Raw genomic sequence first — 18,281 nt, forward strand, 5'->3', positions numbered from 1 at the left:
ATTCGCAACCGAATGCTCGTTGACGTTCTTGGTCAATTCCTTTAAGCAATTCAGAAAACAGTCTCCTGGCACCCATGAAATTTGTTCCCTGATCGCATCTCAATTGACGCACAGGTCCTCTAATAGCTACAAATGTTCGAAGCGCGTTCATGAAAGCGTCTGTTGTTAAGTCGTCTAGTGTTTCTATATGTACTGCTCTGGAGCATAAGCAAGTAAACAACAATCCATAGCGTTTCAACTCTTTCCTTCCTTCCTTTACGATGAAGGGGCCAAAGCAATCGAGTCCGCAATAGGTAAAAGGAGGGGACATTTCTGTTCTCTCTTCCGGGAGATCTGCCATTTTTTGGACTTCTGTGGCTCTTCTGTATCTCCTGCAAGTTACGCATTTATAAATGTGTGAGGAGACAGCACTTCCGCAACCAAGAATCCATATTCCATTTGCGCGCAGCTCGTTCATGGTCATGCCTCTTCCTTGGTGATGTACACGCTCGTGATAGTGTTTGACTAGAAGGGCTGACACATGAGATTTCTTCGGAAGTATTGCCGGATGTTTTACGTCATGGTGTAAGGCTGATCGAGATAATCGTCCTCCCACTCTGAGAACATTGTCCTTATCCAAGAAGGCATTCAGCTGGCGTAACTTGTTACGCTTGTTCAGGGTGTTTTCTTTCTGGAGCTTGATTTTCTGAATGTCTTCAGCAAAAGCTTCTTCTTGCACCAGCTTGATAATAAAGATTTCGGCTTCTCTTCTTTCTTCAAGGCTAGTTGCTTCCTTTGTTCTTGGCTGATGTCCTTTGAATTCTCTGATGAATCTCTTTAGCCTAGCAGCCGCTCTCACTGCTCTGGACCAGTCCGAAAACTTTGTAAAGCGCTTCACCAGTGAATTCACCTCTTTCATCTTGACTGCATGAACATGGGCTTTGCGAAGCTCAGGATCGGTCATTTCAACTTCTCCCACCATTTCCTCTTTACATGGAAGATTCTGCTGCCAAAGAAAGTCAGGTCCTTTCAGCCAGTTCGACTCCTTCAACTGAACCGAAGTCAGTCCTCTTGAGGCATGGTCGGCTGGATTATTTCCAGAGCTGACATGTCGCCATTGTTCAGGATTCGTGCTAGCTCTTATACGTTGGATCCGATTGGCTACGAATGTGTGGAACCTCTTTGCATCATTGTTCACATAGCCAAGAACCACCTTCGAATCAGTCCAGTAATACTCTTCTAAGTTCTCAATCTCAAGCTCCCTTTTTACAACATCGCCGTTGCGCACTGAAGTCACAGCTGATGACAATTCAAGTCTCGGGATGGTCGTTAGCTTGGTAGGGGCTACTCTTGCCTTCCCCATGACAAGTGAACAACTGATCTGTCCTGTTTCACTTATTGCTCGGAGATAAGAACATGCACCGTATCCATTGAGACTTGCATCTGAAAAGTTGTGTAACTCATAACGCATGACTGAGTCAAAATGTGATGGAAGGTAACTTCTTGGAACATTCAGTGCTGCCAGGTGTGGCAAATCCTTAAGCCATAACTCCCATCTTGGCAGAATGTGTTCGGGAAGATCTTCATCCCAGCCTACCTTTTCTCTACATAGCTCTTGCAGGATCTGTTTGCCGACTAATATAAAGGGGGCTACAAACCCTAACGGATCGTAGACAGAGGCGACTGTAGAGAGAACTCCTCTTCTTGTCAGTGGGCTCTCTTTAACCACGACTCTGAATTTGAATTCATCAGTTTCGATGCACCACTGAACTCCAAGTGCTCGCTCGATGTGAAATTCTCCTAAGGCCATATCTTGATCTTTGGTCTGTGCACGTTCTTCTGGTGGTATTGCGGCGGTTACTTCCTTTTCATTGGACACAAACTTGTGCAGCCGAAGATTTCCTGTTCTGCACAAGGCTCTAGACTCTTCCACCAGATGAATGGCTTCATCGATTGTTTTTACGCTTATTAAGCCATCGTCAACATAGAAGCTTCTTTGGATGAACTTGATGGACTCCTCGCTGAACATTCCATGACCCTGAGATGCCAGATGTTTGAGTCCAAAGTTGGAGCAGCCAGGGGACGATGCTGCTCCAAACAAGTGCACTTTCATTCTGTACACTGAGGGTTTCGAGTCCAGATCGCCTTTGTCCCACCAGAGGAATCTTAAGTAGTCTTGGTGTTCCTTTGCGACATGAAATTGATGAAACATTCTTTCAATGTCGCACATAATGGCTATTGGACCCTTTCTAAATCGAAATAGTACTCCGACTAATGTGTTGGTCAGATCTGGCCCGGTCAGAAGATGATCATTTAGAGAGGTTTCTTGGAAACGTGCTGAACAGTCGAAAACGACACGGATCTTCCCAGGTTTGTGGGGGTGATAGACTCCATGGTGCGGAATGTACCACACTGATTGATTATCGAGTTCATTCCATGGGACCTTCTCAGCATCTCCTAGAGTTATTATGTCATTCATGAAACGGACATAATCCTTGTTATACTGCTCATTTTTTCTCAACTTTCGCTCTAAAGAGGCGAGCCTTCGAACAGCACATTGCTTATTGTCTGGGAGATTAGGTTTGTCCGTCTTGAAAGGAAGTGGTAGTTCGTAGTGGCCGTCTTCCTTGTGCTTTATACCCTTCTCTACCTTGGACAAGAAAAGAAGGTCTTCCTGAGAAACGAGGTTGTCATCCGTAGTGTGATCTGCGAAATCGAATTCGAGAACCTTGATGATGTCTGTTGGACTAATCTCTTTGACCTGAGTTCTGCAGGCAAAGTGTACTTCTCTCTTTAACTCAACTGATTGATGCACTGCAGGCGTCACCTGTCGCACTATGATTCTATGACTGGTTCCTATTGCATCACTGCAGTCACTTTCTAGATTTGAGCAGCCGACTATGCTCCAGCCGAGATCAGTTCTCTGCGGGTATGGATGGTTCTCTTTGCCCGCCAGGATTTCCCTTGGTAGAAGAGCTTGCTGACAGTTATAACCAATCAATAGGCCTACTTCGCAGTCCAATGGTGGTGGAATCTTGTCTGCTAATTGTTCCAGATGAGGCCATTTTAGTGCTGTTTCAGAGGTTGGAATGTGCGATCTGTCGGCTGGGATAAACTCTCGTGTGAAAAGTGATGGTAATGGAATCCTTTTCTCTAAGTTGTATCCTCTCACTTGCAGGTTTGTTAGCTTTTGACAGGGTATGACTGTCGACCTTGTAGACATTGTGGATAGTCGCAAACTGACATTTTCTTTGTTTGTGTTGAGCTCCTGGGCCACTTCATCTAGAATAAAGGTTGTGTCGCTCTGTGTGTCTAGGAGCGCATAGACAAGAACTTCTTGATCTGGTCGTTTTGTGGATGAGATCCAGACAGGAACAATTGAAGAGGTTTGTGTGCTTACGCCGTCTTGTACGACTCTGTTTGTGGTTGCAGTTGCAGTCATCTCTTTGATGTTTGCCTTGTACTTTAAGTGTTCTTCTCCCTTTAGAGGTGATGACCTTTGACGTTCACTGACCTTGTCATCGTGCAAACATGTTGGATGTCTCCTCTGGCACCTTTCGCATGTGTTCTTGTTATCACATCTTCTCGAATGATGACCAGCCTTTAGACATCCAAAGCAAAGCTTCTCCACCTGTACAAACTTGACGCGCTCTTGAACTGTCTTTTCAAGGAACCTTCTACACTTGGCGAGAACATGCCCTGTTCTTTTGCAGAAACCACACGATGGAATGCTGCTCTCTGTTGTGTTTGTAGACAGTGTTTTAGCTTGTATGGGTTGGTTTCGTGGGTACCTTGGTTTCTCACTTTCCACATTCTTCAGCGCCTGTACCGAAGATATGGGATCACAAGCAAGATCTGCTTCCTTCGACAGAAATTCTACGAACTCTTTGAACGGTGGATACTCAGCTCTTGTTTGTCTGACTTCCATTGCCTTGCGATTCCATCTGGATACCAACCAGTCAGGCAATTTCAGTAGGATTTTTTGACTCTCATTGCAGTCGTTCAGAACTTCCAATGTTCTAATGTAGGGCATTGCTGTTTCACAGCTCCTAAGAAAGTCTGCAAATTCTCTTAGTTCAAACCCATCCTTAGAGCTTATTTTTGGCCATGCGTGCAGCTTGTTTCTGAAGGACTTCCCAATCACGAAAGGGTCTCCGAAACGCTTTTCCAGCAGCTGCCAGGCTGAGTCGTATGCTGATTCCGTTCCTAGTAGGACAAATCCTTCTACAGCTTTCTTTGCAGCGCCACCAAGGTACTTTCTAAGGTAGTACAGTTTTTCGTTCTTTGGAATGTTTTTCCTATTGATTAGCGCTTCAAAGGATAATTGCCAATCTTTGAATTTCAAAGGATCTCCAGTGAATAATGAGGGCTCTGGAGTTGGAAGACGATTAGCACTTATAGCTTCTGCTAGAACGTTGACCAAATCAGAGCTGTTCTGCACTTGAGGTATGGGCACTAAAGTTGATGGGGCTTGAGATACCAGTTGAAGGCTTTGTGGACTATGAAGGGCTTGCATTGTAGCTGGAAGAGATTGAGGAATGAACGGGGTGTTTGAGGCAAGAAGAGTTTGTGATGCGACTGGTAGGGATGGAGGACTGAATGGGGGACTTGAGGCATTGAGAATTTGTGATGCGACTGGTAGAGATGGAGGAATGAATGGGGGACTTGAAGCATAGAGTGTTTGAGGTTCTCCTGCTAATGCAACAGTATGAGGCAAGTCAATCGCTTTGAAGTTTTCTTCGATTTGGTCGTAGACCTTTACTCGAGCTCTTGCGGCATTCAGTTTCTTCACTTCTTCAAGACGTTCGAGTTTTCTACGCTGCTCTTGCATCGCTTGCTGTCTAGCAAGGTTCTCAGACTCAAACTGTGCCAGTCGTTGCTTATCTTCAACCTCTAACCTTTGAAGTTCTGTCATTTCCTTTTCTTGTTCATCCAACACCGCTAAAACCTCCTGCGATGCAGCAGCTTCGGCAGCAGCCTCATGTTTTTTAAGCGAGTGGAAGCTAGAGTTGACAGAACCACATTGTGATTGATGTGACAGTGGTCTTGATGGAGAACATGTAGAGTTCAGGATCGATCCAACATCAGGCCAGGGATCTTCTGTTGTGATGCCTTTAAGATGCCTTTCTGCCTTTTGAATGATAAATCCTGACAGCGATATACATGTGTCTACTCTACGTCGCAGTTCTGCTTCAGGAGCTTGGACTCTACGTAATTCTTCGTAAACCATCTTTACATCAGAACACGTAGCTTTCATGTTCTCAATTAGCTCATACAATTCGTCTTCGGAGGCCTCATCATTCAGTATTTCTTTGCTTGTTCTTGCGTGATACCTCCACTTCTCATAGAGTATTCTATACCGACGTTGTATGCTCTTTAGCTTTTCTTCTTCGAATTCTTTTCCCTTTTCTGTTAGGGTTCGGGTTCTTTCGCTTCTTCGTAGCCTTTCTACATCTTCTGTAGCTCCAATGTCTATAGTTTCGGCTTGAGCAGATGATTTTCTATTCTCATGACAGGTCTCAGGACTTGAGTTTGACATTTTGGGCTGTGTGTAAGCTACAGTAGGCTAAGTGTGATTAACTAGGAAATTTTAGTAATTATTTGAATCTTAACAGATGTGTGAAGACAGTGAGCGAAGTCTAACTCTGAATACGTAAATGTTGTACCACAAACTGTGTCAGTATTTAAACTTGTTTAGACTTCAAGTTAGCTTAAACTAGGAATTAGTTTGGCAAAACACAAACCTTAATTAACATAAACCTTAATTGTGAATTAAATATGCTCAAAAGGCATCAAAACACTTGTTTTTACACTTGAAATTGAAAAAACATCAATGAAATTACTCTTTAAACTTAGCTTAAGTTATACTTTAACTTCTGTTACCTTTCAAAGTATAAATAAAGAAAATAAATTACAATGTACTTTCCTTTAACCTTACTGAAACGTGTTAATTTGCTTAAGGGGCTTGAACTTTCTTCCTTTTAGATTTGTTGCATGTAACAATCATGAATACCAGCACATTAGATATTTTCTTAAACACAGGCTAAACAGTATGCAAGGGTAATAGACTTAAATCCTTAACTGCAATTTCCAAGTTAAACCACTTCTCACACCACTTGACTTAAGATGGCTTTGGTAGAGCTCTTTCTGGCCTTTATACGGAAAGTCGCACCTTTTAACAAAGTCTTATAACATTTGCTTGTGGTAGCTATGTCGACAGTGTGTCCTGGGCTTTGCTTATCTTACATGCTGGATCTTCATCACGTCGTTACCCGCCGTAATCTCGTCTTCTCTCATACCCGCGCCGAGCAGGTCGAGTTCTCACTGTAGCTCTCTTCGCGACAACACAGACACAGGTCAGTTCTTTGCAACGGGCGTTTATTGCTGTGGGCACATCGGGTCTCTTTGGTACATCCAGCTTCACACCATGTACGCCTTGAACGTCGTATATGCCTTATACGCCGTGAGAACTCGTTGGCCGCTTGTCGTGAAAAGAGGTTACTAAGTTCTTTGAAGTCTCTTGAATGTCCATTTGGTCGTCTGTATTAACTTCAAACCACATTTTTAACTTTTATGCAGTTTAACAAGCATCGGAGCTATCTGCTCCGCCGGAATTCAAGGCAGTGAGTGTCGACTTAAACCGTTGTAGCGGTAACACAGACAGAAAACATTAGTTCCGGGACAAACGTAAATATACAGAATGAGATAGATACACTGTTAACCACATATCATTTAGCAGCTTATTCTACCCTTTAGTTCTTAAACATGTATTACATTTTATCTTTACACCAAATTAAGTTATATTTGTTACATGAAATTATAACAGCAATTATGAACTGCGCATCATGAAAACACAAGTATTTATGCAACAACACTTACAGTGACACTGACGTTCCTTTTGGTGAAGCTGAAGCATGTTGTTTGGTAGGTAAAAAACGCACTTTCACTACTAACGATGAGTTAAAAGAAATAAAAACCTGTAGGCTAAATGACAATAATGTTACATTTCCATGACGTGTTTTTACCATGGACTGTATGGTTTTGACAGGTGTCCAGCCACTAAGCGACCTATGCGGTGGCATAGAGCCCAGTGGCCAGCAGAGGGCCCCCTACAGTCACTGCTTGCTAGTGGTGGAAAAAAATCACTGAAAAAAGAAACATAATAAAATAAAATGAAAGACAGCGCTCTATAATACGTACCATAATAAGCATATTGGTTATTTAATTTAGTTATATACTATGGAAAATCAGCTGTGACTCCTGACCCTGACCGACCCTGTGACATCACCGACATCAGTCCGTTACGCTGGATCGGCAGGTTTGATGTCTGAGAAGATAAGATCATATTTGTCTAGACATAAAAAAAATAACAGAAGAGCCTCGAAGAAGAGAGGAGGCAAGAAGATAAAGGTACTTAAGCCCACAGGGTCCGTTTTCCCATCCTGTATTTTTAGGTAATCTGAACTGAAGGTTTTACATTAGCCTTAGTTAGCCGCGCTGGTATCAACAATGCTAAATAGTGATGGCGAGATGAAGCTTCATGAAGCATTGAAGCTTTCCGTCCAATTGATTCACTCATGGTACGAAGCTTCATGGTGCTTCATTTGCTCTACTGTGCCATCTAGTGGACAATAAATGTAAAACAGGCAGAGTGATTATAATGGCACCATAGCTTTTGTGAGTGAAGTTTTGAACTGAATAAACTCATGTATGATGTTTGTCATGCCGATAAATAAATGATAAACTTATTAATATGGTGTGTGTCTTTATGATACAATGATAGGGTCAAAGGGAACATGGAAACAACAGAGAGGGTTATGATGTGAATGTGTTGTTTGGTTTGTGACTTTAGATAATAGAGACAACATTTATTAATTTTTATTTTTCCACAGTGCTGGGCTTCAGGCGGTTTCTTCTTTAGGAGATGATTTTACCTGCTTTAGAACATTATTATTAGGGTAATATGGGGTAAGATGCCCCAGTTTTATTCTTACAAAAACCACTATGTCAAAAAAAATCTTCTGGCTGCCGCAAGTCTAACTGAACTAAAAATGTCCTGTTTCATCACATTTTTTGATAAAATAATCTTTAGATACAATCTAATTGTGTTCAATTAAAATCCGAAATAAAATTAAAAAGTCCAGAAAATGTTAATGAGGGTCCATTGTCTTTTGCTGCTCCTTTGGAATCACACACCAAACCCACGAACCATTTCCTGAATCAGTCACGTGGTACGGCCGGCTCGCGAGGCTTCGAACGTCACCACATACGTCACCAACACAAACCTCGATACGCGCTTCACAAAAATCACCCTGGATTACTCAACACGCGCTTCGAAGCCTCGATACAGAGGGACACACATCACTAATGCTTTAGCTTGCTAACATGCTAACCGCGATTAAAAGTCAGTTGATTAAGTTAATAGTGTTATTAGGACATGAGTCTTCAAATTAAGCCTCTTTTTTCTAAAGAACAGTGTCCTTGGAGCTGAGCTTTTCACATCTGATGTTATAAAGCATTTATCAGAAAAAACACAGATCAGTGAATATGGTCATGTCACTGCTGGTAGGTTATGTGTTTGAGTTAAACCCATAGAGATGCCCTGTTCTTTCATTATAAATCAAATCTGTCAGGTAGGGAGTGTATAGTAGCTGTTTCTAAGGACTGATTCTGGACCAACATCATGGAGCCGTGAAGTTGCCAGTGTTGAAAAGACATCTAAAGTCACTTTTTAAAAGGAGACAACATCAAACTATTGCAGATTGTCTTGCATTATAAGATCTTTCAGATCTAAGCTAAGAGCACAAGTCATTTCAATTTAGTTTATTTATGTAATTATTTTCATTATTTCATAGCAGGTCCATCAGCCTCCACCTCTACCTCCATCATTGGTATCATCCAAGAAGCTGACAATGCTGCTAAGTTTAGGCCTACATCAACAATAACTAAACAATTATTCACCTCTATCAACACTCAGTATATGAACATGTCAATTTACTAAAATTACTAATTTTTTTGTTACTCTTCCTCATAGGTCTACCTGTGCCTGCTGAAGTGGAGAGCAGTACCATCGTGGCACCACCACACCTGTCTCTCCAGTTTCTACTCCTCCAGTGGATCCAGCTGACTGGCCATTAGTCCTTAATGAGCAGTTACACATTGATGTGGTGAGCGGTAATGGTGCGTTCCAGTTGACATGGGAAGTCAGAATTTCCGAGTTCAACGGTCAAAATTTCGTTCGTGATCCAAGATGGCTGTCGGGGTTAGTGAAAGCTGTAGTTTATACTGTTTATTAGCACTTCTGTGTACTTGTGACTGATATAAATGTTCGAACACAAAGTGCTGTCCAACAGCTGTCTGTGGACGTGTTGCTACAGTGTTTAGTGTGAGTAAATACCGCACAATGCGTTTTTTTAATCAACTGGCGTATCAATAGCTAAGCTGGCTAGTTGTAAACAAACAGCTGGCCGAGCCAGGTTTTCCGACTTGTTAACTGGAACGCCGTCAACTCGGGTGTGACGTCATTCCCTGCTCCGAGCTCCGAGGTAAATGGAATGCAGCATAAAACCAACACAGGTTGGCAGAGACATTTTGACTTTTCCAAAAAGACACTCAGACACTAAAAGTCTTTTTTATCATTACATTAGGGCTGACCCCAAATAGTCGAAGATTCGATGCTTCGATGGGCAGAGCCTGATTCAACTGTCAATCTCACAGTGGAAGCTTCGCAGCGAAACAAGGATCATGCCATTTAGGCGATATGGAGGTGCTCAACGTCTTTAGAAAAAGGGAAACAACTCATGTTGACCTGCCATGCCTAGTTATGGTTTCTTATGGTCTTTTTCTTTATTTATACAGTGAAACATTTACAGAGGTGCCCTCTGAAACAAAGAAAGTACGGTTAAAACTACTAGGGCTGACCCCAAATAGTTGATTAGATGCTCCGATGGGCGGAGCCTGATGCGACTGTCAATCTCACAGTCGAAGCATCGCAGTGAAACAACGATCATGCCATTTATGCGATATGGGAGTGCTCAACGTCTGACTTTACATAGATCTAACAGTTTTCTCCCAATAAATTAATATCTAGCCGATTACAATACACATTTGAACGTTTAATGCTGTAAATAAACATGTGGAAAGAAAAAAAACTTCCAATAAATGTTTTAAAAGTGTGTAAATAAATCTTAAATTATAACTCCGAACCCTGGGTCGTCAGTGCGCATGTGTAGGCGTAGCGTGTGTGTGGTGGCGGAAGAGGAACACTCGCTGGCATGCACGCAAATCTCACACACAAGACTGGTGAATGACAGGTGAGCGAGAGCGAGAGAGAGAAAAAAAGTGTCTTCAAAAAGCCTCAGTTTAGCTGGAAATTTACAGTGTAAGTTGAATGAATAGAGACTGCAGCTCTGCAGCTTCTCAAGGTTAAAGTGGAGCTACCGTGTATACCCCCCGCAATCGCCGCGCACAAAAACGCACATGATTCAACTATTAGTCGACGATAGGTAGGACTTGACAATTCTGATTCAACTATGTAAATCCTTAGTCGGGGACAGCCCTACATTACACGTTTAGATCACTCATAAAGAAGCGGGTTGAGATAATTATGCTATCAACTGTTTTGTAGTTTTTGTCTCTTAAACTCTTGTTTGGCTGTTATTAAAGATTTAAGCTGTGGTCAGTCAATATCAATTTATCAGTCTTTTTATTCAGCACTAAGTTCATCAGTATCTACTGAACTGAACTGCCATTAAGCTCAGTAGCACTGGTGGTATCATATGTTTCCTGTGCTAAACAAACATGGCAGGTTTATAAACATAAGAAAGATTCATCGGGTCTTATTCAAAAACAAGAGATGTTTCTGTATCATACATAATGACAACGCCCGACTGTCAGAGGGGCCTCCAACTAAATTTTGAATAGGGCCCCCGAAGGCCTAGTGCATGAAACTATGCACTCCTACTTGCTCGACTGACGCATGAAAAGGGCATCAATTTAAATGTAATTTGCCCTCCTGTTCACCTTATTTATGAGAATAAATTGCACTGCATGCAAGTATTAATTAATATGAATCCCGATTAAACTGTACATCATATTTGAGGTGTCCTTTTGCAGAAACAGAAATCTCAGTTTGTGTTTATGATCCTAAATCTGTTTCTTTTTGTGCGCTGCAAATGATCTTAAATTATGTTTTTTGCACACTTCAGGGAAAATCAATCAAATGTGTTTGTTTATTCAGAAAGGCTTTAAGCCTTTAATACTCAGAGGTAATATTTCCATTTATTTTACACAATAGTAGGCCAATTCATTTCAAACTGTTTCATTCTTCTGCCATGTGAGTCACCATTTCTCATTTCTCCTCTTTATGTGCGTATGCATGCCTCAGAGTTTACCTACAGGACCGCACATTCTCCCGTCAAGTTTGTTTTTTATAGATCAAAGCCTTTGCTTGGGAAGTGGCGTACGCATGTTTCTCGCGTACGTACCAAAGACTGTATATGGTACATACACACCGTTTATAAATAAGAAGTGCAGCTTTGGAACACAAGGTCTTTTTCGCCATTTGGTGGCCAACCCGTAGGAGCTACATAGACATGCAGGGTATCAAATGAAAGGTCTGCTCAAACTGGATCGATTGATGCCGCCCCATCCCATCCCCCATGTGATGTTCCGTTCTGAAGCTACAGTGGTGTGCTTTTGGTGACAGGAATGTTGATGAATATTCACTTTTCTTCGTTTCTTTCTTCGTTTTTTTTTCAATATTTCAATGTTATGTTGGAACGTGGTTGTATGGACATAAATAGTGTTTTAAAGATAACTCCCAATAAAAGTCAACATTTAAACAGTAAATATTGTCAAAATATGGACATTTGCCTGGTATATTTTAAAAATACTGTATGATAACTGTTGTATTTTAGTTTATTTTCATCAAATTTACAGTTACAATTGCACTTCAGGTGTATTAGAAGATATTCATTTGCATTATAAGCTTTCTTATGATGGTTTATTGCATTAAAATATAGCTATTTTTACCAGAAGAGGATGAAAATATCTTAGTTTTCTTTATTGCATCTCCATTTAGTCTGTAATGATAAAATAAATCTCTTAATTTATGGATTTATATTCCTTAGCTTCTGATCCTTCAAAGGAGACCAGAATTATGCATCTAGGCCAAATGGTTGAGGAGTTCCTGATTCATTTTGGGTATGTTATTTTAGGTGTTTTTCCTGGAAATAGGGGCAAGCACACAGATTTTAAGAGGATACTAAGCTGGGGAACATAGAACACTGGGAACATAAATACGCTCCCTTAACGTTAGCTTAGCCCAGATCACTGAGCATCCTGGAAAGTCCCGTCTTCTAACCAACTGAATGTAGGCAGGGCTACCAATGACTCTGACAGCTCCAAAGATGTTTGTAAATATGACAATATTTGAGTTTCTATTGAGTTAGGAGCAAGATGACACAGCAGTCTGTCCTCTGATCACACCAAGGAAAAAGTTGACATCAACAATATAACTCTTGCTAAAATGAAGACATTTCATAAACATCTAATATGTTATGTATGTTCTAGGCTATTACATTCTATGTGGTAGCGCAAATAACTATTTACAACTAACTATTTTAGTTAATGCAAAAAAAGTTGAAATTTCATTTAATTCTCATTACCATCAGTGGATATAGCAGTTGAACTATTAAGTATAAATATAAATATTGTTTGAAGTTTAACATTGAAAAGTATCATTCAGACATGTAATAACATTTAGGTAGATAATATACTCTACCATGTCATGCAGTGACAGATCGATGACTTAATTCTGTTGCAGTTTTTAAAGATTAAATAAATATAATTAATAATACAGAGTTTCCAAGGAGTATAAAAGAAACATTAACATAAACATAAAACATGAAAGCTGACATACAGTTTAAGCTGAAAAACACGGCTCCTTTAAACAGACCAGTGAAGCTATTACAGAACACTTACCTATACATTGTGGTTTATGAGACCATTTGCCATTTTGACATGTGCTTTTTGCCCACCATCCCTCTACTGCTGGTTTATATCCGGGACTGCAGGCATAAGTGAGCTCGGTTTCATGAGAATACTTTTCTTGTTCAGGGACAATATAACCACCACTCAGGCTGGGAGCATCACACGACTGTCCTGAAACAGTGATAAGAAAGAGAGCAAAATACAGAGATGTTTTGTTTTTTTTACAAATTAAAATGACATTAAATTAAATGAATTAAATTTTATGTTTTTACCATGTAGCACTCCTGGAAACCAAACCAGAAGAACAAATCCAACATATCTCACGCACATTTTGCCAGGAATTGAAATCGAAGCAAGCGAAGAGCCCAGATCAAATCAGAACCAGTTAATCATTGTTGAGGGAATTTACCCAAAGGAAATGTGGGGTAAGCACTCTGTGTTGACTTTGACATCACACTGTTGCTCTGAAGACAACAACAATGCAGCAAGCATATGTATATTACAAACATATACACATAGGGGGACTTTTTTTTACCTCAGAGATACATGTGGGATACAATATGGAAGACCAGTACTTCTAAAATAAAATAAAAATCAACATATTGGTTATTTTATGTCTCATAATATGACTTAAACTGATGAGAACACCTCTTCAATTCAAATCAGCTTTATTGGCATGAATGTATAACAACAACAAACTTCTTATAAGTATGTGATAGTAAGTCAGAGTTGTGACATTATAAAGTGATATTTATACTAATACTTAATTTTTTAAATACAGATTTTCTCTTAATTATAAGAAAGTAGTAATAGTCATAATGATTTAGAATTTTATAATTATATTATCTCCATATTGTGATATTATCTTACAAACCATGTAAGCATACTAAACACAAACACCTCAATCTGATTACCCGGTCAGGATTGTGACAGTTGTAACTTTGCTGATCAAACATGATACATTTGGTAGATTTGGTGCATTTAGTTTTAAAATGTTAGTCTGTGCGTTTGTAACATAGCATGAAATGTTGCATGTTTGTTATCACAGAATAGCACTCAGAATATTTGTTTAGAGTCCAGATTTCAAAATGATTTCCCGGACTGCAGTGATCATAGGTCAGTGTTAGGAAATACCAAACACAGTCAGGCCAGAGGTCAGCCTGCAGCAAAGTGAAATTCTGTAGAACAATATCTTTGATTATAAAACAAACAAAACAGACAAGGATCCATCCTCCATATTATGTGTTAAACTAACTTAGATTTATATTGCTGGTTACAATGTGATCATACAGTTTGTTTTCGAGCTCCATGTCAGTCTTTGATTGCCATCTGCTGGGCCATCATGCACTCTGCATCGCTTCACCAAGTCCTAATCACACGCTCCTGTATATGTCAGAGCAGCATACTACACTTCTCAAAAAAATAAAGGGAACACTTAAACAACACAATGTAACTTCAAGTCAATCACACTCCTGTCATCAAACTGTCCACTTAGGAAGCAAACGCAATAAAATGTGTAACAATATCATAGGTATTTCACAAATTGATCTGAAAGATCCACATTCCCATTAAAACACCCACATACAAACACTAAGAGCTGAAATCAACGTGAGCATCGCAGGGAAGGGTGATCATTAAAGGGGCTATCTGCAAGTTTTTGACTTTAATAAATCAAATTTTCATTGCCTTATTGTCAGTGGGCTCAAAACTCACTTAGAAATTAAGCACACTCCTGTTTTCTCTGTTGCTTGTATCAGCCACTATTCTGCTTTTAATGTGAGGTCTCCGGGTCCGATTCAGCCCTGTGTGCGTTCCCGAGCCTCTTTTGTACTACAGTGACAACACCGCAGTTAACGACATGCAGTCCTCTAATACCATAAAACACAGGCTCCACGCAAGGATACAAAACAACAATAAAGGTTTATGTGCTAAAGCCCATCAGACCAAACAGGTTCAGATGATGCTGAGTTAGAACAAAGTGAGCATTAGTAAAGTTGGAGAAACACAGAGAAAGTCACGTTAGCTCGCCGGCTAACGCCGAGCAGTTGCTAATGTTGTCTGGTGCAAAGTTATATTGCTTTCACAATACTTCACCAACAAATGCAACCCATGTTACTTTGCTCTGTACCACTGTTATGTCAAAGTGTCAAAGCCTGCAAGAAATGATTTAATGGTAAAAAGCTAATGTGGAGTGATTTGTTTACTATCCTATTATAATGCAGCCACGAGCAGCCAGCTAACACTACATTAGCCCCGAACAAGATAACATTTCTTCATGTCATCAAATAAATGCATGTGCTTCTAGGTACTTCCAAGAGATATCTTCTATGTAATACTACAAGATTTTTGCCTGGCAGAAAGGTATGGAGGGAAATGCGTGTCTCATAACCAAAATAAAAACAAGAATTACAAATGTGAATGATGTCTTGTAAATAATTTGTCTTTTTTCCAATCCACAAACCAACCAACGAATGTGAAACAATTTACAAATAAATACATTTGACTTGAATGAATATCAGTATTTACATATATATTTTCTACTTTGATTTCAGACATTCAATAACATTTGCTTTTGGAAAGCTATGTCTGTGCACATAAATGCCAAAAATGTATTTGCATTTATTAAGATTTTTTAATGTGTGTGCATTGATTGTCTGACATGCGTGGACTGGGTTACATCTGTGTGTTTGAGTTCTGAGAGTCTTTTCATAGTCTCTGATCCTTTTAAAGGCAGGGTAGGCAAGTTGCTTCTAAAACACTTTTTGTCATATTTGTTGAAACTGTCTTTATACACCAATACATATAAAAAGCGGCTGTCTGTAGTCCTCTCAGGGCTGCAGTAAACACAGCCAATCATTGCATTTGGACCAAATGCAATGATTGGCTGGCTGACTGTCACTTATCCTCGCTGCCTTGGCTACCAGCCCTGCTGCTACAGGAGCTGCCCACATGGGCGCACCGGTCAGCTCTCAGACTTGAGGAGCGAAGCGGTCAGACCGGAGGGTAATGTCTGCGTGGCATTTCAACGATAGTGACAACTGAGGAACACCAAGGGGCTTTATTTCTGCTGGACAGATAATCTGGCTTTTATCATTTTGATGTTAATAGTTACTTCCATCGCTAGCAAACATAGCTACCTACTTAACATACAGCTAACGGTGCCAATTATCGACTGCGTCTGTCCCAAAATGACAGCCATATAGACAATGTCAGCCTGTAGCTCTGTCCTTTGGGACCTGCTGAGATCCCTTTTGCTGCCTCTTCGGTCTACGATTGGAAGCGAAAAAGTACTCTAGACCTTTCGTTTAGAGTGGACATAGAGTGTATGAATCTGTGTGAACGTTAGTTTCTGTTCTGAGCACTTTGGCTGAGTGTATGAATGTGTGTGAATGGGTAAATGTGCTGTAGTGTAAAAGAGCCTTTAGTGGTCGCAAGACTAGAAAGGCGCAAAACAAATACAGACCATTTAAACCAACACCTTTCTGGTGTTCAGATGATACTTCCAATAAGAACAATAGTGAGCAGGGGGATGTCCATTTCTGTTCTGATGTTTTTTTTCAAATTGTATTTTCTCCCAAAATATGAGGGACCATAACACAGGACCATACCACAATTTCTTCATTTCAAGCTCTCAGCAGGGTCCTAAAGAATCTCACTTTATCTTTTCAATCAAATTATTTCCATAGCTGGCTCCCTCCCAACCCCCCTGAGACATCTAGAGCATATGTTTCCCATCATTGTCCACTATGTTATTCAGCTCCACTTCCCATTTTCTTTTGATAACATGAATGGAGCAGCTAAGCTGACTGTTAGCTGGAATTCCCTGAAATATTGAGTGAAGTTGAATAAAGTTACATGAAATATTAAGCTTATATGGCATACAGATCAGATGTTGCACCATGTGCTCACCGGGCTGGGTACATTCTGCTTTTTTTTCTAGTCCGGATGTTGTCCTAGCATGAGAAGACGATGTCCGCCACCTGAAGCTGGCTTTCTGTTTAAGATATTCTCGTCATAAAACAAAACTTGTCCTGATATAATTAGCTACAATTATATCTGCAAAGACAAATTAAACTGATTCTTGTGAGTTCTGCAGACATAGCTTAGGACTCAGAATGCTTAAAAGAGCTAGCAGGTGTCAGTCCCCACACCTTGTGCAACAGGTGCCCTGAAAGATCCCCTAATCAAGAACCAAATGTAGAGATTTGGCCAAACTAATAATTTAAAAATAGCAGCAAATACATATGGACTGCTACACTGTTTACACGATGGAACGCGACTGCCAAGCCACAACTAAAACTGACTATTTTTAAGAGTACATTGATTTATTAAAGGTTCATTGTGTAATATTTCTGAGGATCTATCAACAGAAATGCAATGTAAGATAAGCGGTTGACGATGGATGTTTTCTGACGGGTCTTTCAGAGGTGTGTCAGGCAGACTACAGACTCTTTTAATGTTGTTCATAATGTTTCAAAGTAAAAGCTCAGTTCAACTCAAATACTGCATTGCAGTAAACAAGCTTCTCATGCTTTTCTTTTGTAGGCAAAAGCACTAAAGAGGAAGTGATTATGTGAGTGTTTCTGTCATGACAGAGATCTATTTCAGCACCGCTATCAAAGTGTTTATTTATTTATATTTTTTGCCACTATCAAAGCACCGTAATCTGGCCGCGGGCCAGATATTACTGTTGGCGGGCAGTTTTGGCGAGAATACATAATCAGAGAGAATGAATGTTTCCCTTGTCAATTTTTATACAAACTTTATCTAATGTGTGGTTTATAATAGACTGTGGTGCATAAACAGTGACAGTGTTTCACACTCTTGGCTTGCATTTTCCATGTTATCTGTCAGTGGCCAAATCACAATAACATATGGCTTTACTGAATAATTAAGTAAATATAATGTCATAATAAATATACCTGGTCACTCTCTGCTGTCTCAAAAGAGACACCTTTTGTGCTGTTGTCAGCCATCGTAGCTGTCCTATGTTCTTTGAAAGGTTAGGGGGCAGTGGCAGACTGGACAGATGGTTGCAATTCACAACCCTCACCACTAGATGCCACTAAATCTTACACACTGAACCTTTAATATGCAATAAAGTTAAAAAAATACCTGAATTTAATTATTTTGACTGCTGCAACATCAGACTTAAGACTTTCCAACTCTCCAAAACTGTAAAATTTTTAAAAATCCTACAAACATTTATAATAATTTGAATGCGGACAAAAAACAAATGAATTTAAAAAAACTATATTTCTATAGTTATATAGAGTACATACATATTTAGTATTTGAAATACACATTCA

The 18,281-nt window shown here is 40.0% G+C and overlaps 1 protein-coding gene across 7 annotated transcripts in view; it reads right to left on the bottom strand.

The window, feature by feature from the left end:
- Positions 1 to 13,405, bottom strand: part of LOC119902341 (complement factor H-related protein 1-like) — a 31,548-nt gene extending 18,143 nt beyond the window's left edge. For all 7 annotated transcript variants that reach the window (XM_038718468.1, XM_038718466.1, XM_038718467.1 and 4 more), the window contains exons 1-2: positions 13,245 to 13,405; positions 12,964 to 13,143 (exon numbers count right to left, since the gene is read on the bottom strand). In XM_038718468.1, coding sequence (XP_038574396.1) covers positions 12,964 to 13,143; positions 13,245 to 13,302 — 238 coding nt within the window. In that variant the 5' untranslated portion in view covers positions 13,303 to 13,405. The remainder of the gene's footprint in view (positions 1 to 12,963; positions 13,144 to 13,244) is intronic.
- Positions 13,406 to 18,281: the final 4,876 nt, after the last annotated feature.

This window comes from Micropterus salmoides, unplaced genomic scaffold (assembly GCF_014851395.1).
Source record: "Micropterus salmoides isolate LMB-PRFRI ecotype aquatic unplaced genomic scaffold, ASM1485139v1 Ms_hic_scaffold_14, whole genome shotgun sequence".
Lineage (NCBI taxonomy): Eukaryota > Metazoa > Chordata > Actinopteri > Centrarchiformes > Centrarchidae > Micropterus > Micropterus salmoides.